At 38.1% G+C, this 5,140-nt stretch overlaps 1 protein-coding gene across 1 annotated transcript in view; it reads right to left on the bottom strand.

Moving 5' to 3' along the window:
• Window positions 1-4,901: 4,901 nt before the first annotated feature.
• Window positions 4,902-5,140, bottom strand: part of LOC103519369 (steroid receptor seven-up, isoforms B/C-like) — a 2,746-nt gene continuing 2,507 nt past the window's right edge. Inside the window, exon 2 of the mRNA XM_026830903.1 lies at window positions 4,902-5,138. Within this exon, the coding sequence (XP_026686704.1) occupies window positions 4,925-5,138 (214 nt within the window). The 3' untranslated portion in view covers window positions 4,902-4,924. The remainder of the gene's footprint in view (window positions 5,139-5,140) is intronic.

Here is a 5,140-nt window from a genome sequence, read left to right as displayed (position 1 = left end):
GATATTAAGACCAATATACACTTTTTCCTTCTAAAGACTTATTGGTCACCACAAAAATATACAGGGTAGCCCAAAATTGCCACCCATTTTGGTAACGTTTGTATCTCTATTTTAACAGCCTTCGGTTTTTGTTTTAAAGTAGTCGATTCTGATATAGAGTACGTAAGAACTGATTTATTTTTCAATTATTTTCCTTTATTTTTAAAGGAAACTCCTTGAATAGCAAGGATTTTCAGGAAAACTCTATTGCATTTAAGGTGTATTCATTCAGTGGAAGGTGACGTCATTTTAATATCGATTTTTTCATGAAAAAAAAAAGGACACAGTTTTTCGGGAAAAAGGTCAAGTTTTTTCCGTTTTTCAGTTTTCCTGAGCTTCAAATTAGATTCTCCTAATGGTCCGTTTTCCGGGTATCGACACCAATAAACGCAAGTTGTGGGCCGAGTAGACCACCCTGTACTATTCAATAATAGAACCAACTTCGATACCTTCACCACACATCAGATCTTGCGGTCAAAACTTAGCAGTTCACCATCTCGCCAGCAATGCTCTGGCTACGCCAGCTAGCTCTCATTAGAAATTTTAATGTGAAACTGTGGACAGCAAACGGAATCGATCGAAGGACTATCGACTGTCTAACACAGAGCACGTGGTTCCGATGTTTGGAGAAGCCACAATGAAAGTTTTGATTTTTTTTTTTTTTAGAAAGTTTTGGTGGTGTGTGCGAGCAATATTTCAATTTTGATGGTCAGTCAGAGATATGTAGTTATTGTACAGATGTAGGTATTGTACATTCTAGGTATGTATAAGTAAATAAGTATACTTTGAGTAGATATTAGGAAGAACCAGGAAATTCCTATTTATTATTATTATTATTATAGATCGGAAGAGCGGTCTTATTTGCTTTCTTGACGCTTTCATCAAAATCATCGACACTCAGCAATTAACACTCCAATTAATAATCCGCGGAATGTAACCTAACCTCCAGCACAAATGCTGCACAATCTGAACCTAAACAATTAGACCGAAGGGAAAAGCCGTATTCAATTTATTCAAATGACAATTATTGGCCCCCAGTGACTTTTCCAGCCCCTGCTTTGCCCTTTTCTGCCCTCCGGTGACATATTTTCACCCTCCTCTTAATTTCATTCCTTGTAAAAAATCCTATTACACTTTGCCCGACGCGTACAGGGGCTCGAAAAATCGTGATACATTTGAAGCCAAGAGAGGTTATAGTTGAAAATTTGAGTGTTGGCTCAAATTCGTCAGAAAAGTCAAAAACAAAGTAGTGCAACTTCCGCGGCCGGAGTGAGTATCACAGCTATGGCTTACATGCCGGCAGGGCGTCCTAGGTTGATTCCCGACGAGTCAGAAAAAATTTTCTGCTCTATACTTGGGAGGTTTGGGTTACAGCTCAGCATTCGTGGAGGTCGCTGAGGGAAACAAATGAGCGGCTACTTTAATCGAGCAAGCCTACCAATGATGGGCATTACCCGTGTTAGCAAGACTGGATGATAAATGTAAAGTAGCGCACAAAGTCGATGTTAGAAGCTTTCTGAGTCATTCTGATTGATTTGGATTGTTTTTGCAGATTGATTTGGATTGTCGGAAAAGTCCCACAAATTTCCCACCGCCCTGTGTCCCTAATTTTTCGCTCCTCAGCATATTTATATTTCAGATAAAATCACAAAAGAGGGCCAAAAAAAGAAAAAAAAAAAAATCAGTGGGCTGCTTTGAGGCTCGGCTGCGTGAAGGTTTGGACGTCAATCCAACCGTATCATTCAGATTCGATTTCCCTGTGAGGAAGGGAAAGTTTCAATTTTCGTACGTGACGAAAAGGACGGATTTTGTCCAAAAAAGAGTATCTGAAAATGGATAGTGCAATATTTTGTACGTGCCAGAAGATCGTGTTTTTTTTATAACCTTGAAAATTTCCCCGAAATTTCACGCTAGCACAAGGGGTCAAACTACTGTCAACTGGTGCACCGTTAAAACCAAAGTTTGTCAGACTGAAGGCTTTCATCACCAAACGAAATTTCAAGTCGTATCTCTTTATCATTGAACTTGATGCGAATATTTTGTTGCAGACAGACAAACAGTCACACAGACGGACCAATGTCTAAAATTTTGGCTTTAGAGGACGCTCAAGACCATTCTTTTTTTGTAACTAAGCAAAACAGCGCGACTAGCGTAGTAGGGTATGGGTTGTAGGTTTTTTTCACGTCAGAAATCTTCAATCCACCCGCACCACCCGAGTACAAAACATTTAGTCCGGGAAAACTGCCTGCGGACGAAATAAATCTTTGCGGGGCAATCAATGCCCCCCCCCCCCCACTCTTACTCCCCCCCTCTTCCTTTCCTGCCCCCCCGAGCATCCCTTCATATAATATTTGATGCTGAGTTTTTTTTTTTTTTACTTTTGATAAATACATTTTTTTTTTATCGTACGCATTTTTTCTCCTTCTTTTGAGTCATTTTTCGTCGAAATCTCGAGGGACTTTTGTGTGGTTTCGGTATCTTCTTCCGCCCTTCTCCCTCTCCTCCTCCTCCTCCTCTTCCTCTTCTCCTCCAGTATTCTTTTCTTACATCTCCTTTTTATCTGTGTCTTTTTCGTCTTTTTCAAGTCGTCTCTCACTAAGTCGATTAAATCAGTAAAGGAAATGATGTGATAAGTGGTTACTTGTGTTTCAGTTTACTTAGTTGTGTCAAAAAAAAAGCTGAATTTATTATTCTTAAATGTCAATTTGTTTTGGAGTTTTTTATTTCCTCTTATTCTGTTATTTTTGTTATTTATGCCTTTATTTTTTGCTGTTATTTTTATTTATTATTTCTTACTGATTTTCTCGATTTGTCATGTGTCACATTGGCTGAAATATATATTTTTATTATTATTATTTATTCTATTTAATAAAATTTTATTTCAGGTTTCATCATAGCGTTTTGGGTTTGGGTGGGACAGACCTTTAGTGCTTTTGTCAATACCGTGATTGTTTTAATTTGATTGCTGATTGACAATAATTTGTTCGTTTATCTTTATTGATTTCATTATTGGTAGCCTCAAATACCTATTTGTTTAAATTTTTTTATTTCCCATTTTGGTATGACAATACTTCTTTCTTTATTGGTAGCCCTAAATATTTGTTTAATTTTCCGTTCTTACTTTAATTCTTTCCTTTCTTAGTATGTACCTGATGATTTTGATTAATCTATGGTAATTTTATTATGGCTTTGCTAATTTCCTTGTGAAAAATTCCTAATTATTTCGGTACAAGCTCAAAATTCCACTTCAATATCAATTCCAGACACCTATTCCACATAGCGTTAATTAGTTGACACCATATTCATTATAACAATCAAAGTTGTATCCACTATGTTCTTGAACTAGTCAACTATGAAAGCTCCTTATCTCTTTACGAGACTGTTATTGGATTTTAATAATGTCCAACAACTTCGGACAATGGAGATACACGTCTCAGATATGTTCTAAATATATGTTTCAAGTTTCAATACCTACATACTATATAACATTCAATGTGTTTTAATATGTTTCAATACATTACACATAGGTAGGTAAGTTTCTTAGACATTTGCTTCACTTATCTATACATAATCGGCACACAGGAAACAATAGTGCTTATCAATCAATTTCTAGAGAGATTTTTGTTCGTTTGAAATCCTGACGCTTAATAGTAAAATTACTGTCCCACACATTGTCGATAGCCGTCGATCGACGAGGTGAATCTATACTGTCGAGGCAATGTGGACGGTTTCAGACGTTTCATTCGACATCGACCGACTTGTCAATAAGCAAACAGCTGAGACTGTCGCTAATGAAATAAGGGAGACTAATAACCGTGTCCTTGAATTGCAGAGTAGCGTTCAGGCTCAGATAAGCATGTTTCAGGTTGAAGTGAACAAGGTCAAGGGGGATATGCATGTGCTGGAAGATCGTTTTAAGGGGATGGAGGACAAAGTGGAGAGCGTGGACGACCGTGTCCGGAATTTCGAGGACAAGTTGGCGGAAATGAGTAATAATATTACTAGACAAGTTATTGGTCAAGTTGTGCAGCATTCCCCCTCATCTTTATCGACTGTTAAATTTTGGAGAAATTCTCTAGCACATTCCAGGTGCTTCCTCACTCTCTCGGGGAGCTATAAATTGAGAGTAGGTACCCACCTGTTAGTCAGTCTTGTGTAAGCGATAGTAAGCGATCAGTCAGTCTTGTGTAAGCGATAGTAAGCGATCAGTCAGTCTTGTGTAAGCGATAGTAAGCGATCAGTCAGTCTTGTGTAAGCGATAGTTTGTGCGATAAGTCCGTGTTTGGTCAGCGATATAGTAAGCGATTAGTACAGTGATAGTCAGTGAGTTTTCCAGTGCGATATCCAAGTGTTTATTACCGTGATAAGTGACATTAAAGTACCTAAGTGAAAGTTTGTTAACCGTGATAGTTAAGCGATCGAACTTTGTGAAAAGAGATTGTACCTTGTAATAGCGATTATCCCTAGTGACTGTGTACTCTTTTGTGTAATAAATAAACTTATTGTACTCTAGATTTAAATAAACGAATTCGCGAGTGTTTTTACTAGCCCTAATCTTTTACGAACCCGATCACGCCCACGTATACGTAACAATATGCACAGCATCACAGAGTACTAAGTTTCTATTCTATTATAAGCTGCAAGTTCCACCTTCACCTGAGGAATGCGGTTGATAGAATAGAATAGATTATGCCTTGGACAGGTAGAATAGAGAAGAATCCTTTAGTATATTCTCAATGTCTAATGGAACTCTTTCTAATAGAACTCTAAGAGATGAAGAACTTTTCCTTTCTCATGCGAGATTAGAAGAATCAGGAAGATTTTATCGTGAAGAGTCCATGATAAGAAAGATGAGACTATGTGTAGGCATAACTTTACAAACTAACTAAGCTAGATCTTCCTTAGCTTTATCTGACGAAAAACACCCCAGTAAAACTAAACCAAAAAACACACCAAACATGCGCTTACCTGTGGTAAACAAAACGATCGCTTTGAGGCAACTATACTCCGCCGAGTCGACATGGAGGGCCTTCAGTTTCTCCACCTGTTCCTGGAACACGCGTATGTGGTCCATGAACGCCACGACCCGGTCAGATCGGAA

The sequence above is a fragment of the Diaphorina citri genome, unplaced genomic scaffold (assembly GCF_000475195.1).
Source record: "Diaphorina citri unplaced genomic scaffold, Diaci psyllid genome assembly version 1.1 scaffold2689, whole genome shotgun sequence".
In the NCBI taxonomy this organism is placed as follows: domain Eukaryota; kingdom Metazoa; phylum Arthropoda; class Insecta; order Hemiptera; family Psyllidae; genus Diaphorina; species Diaphorina citri.
Note: the sequence above shows the minus strand (reverse complement) of the source record. Positions and strands in the feature narration are given on the sequence as shown.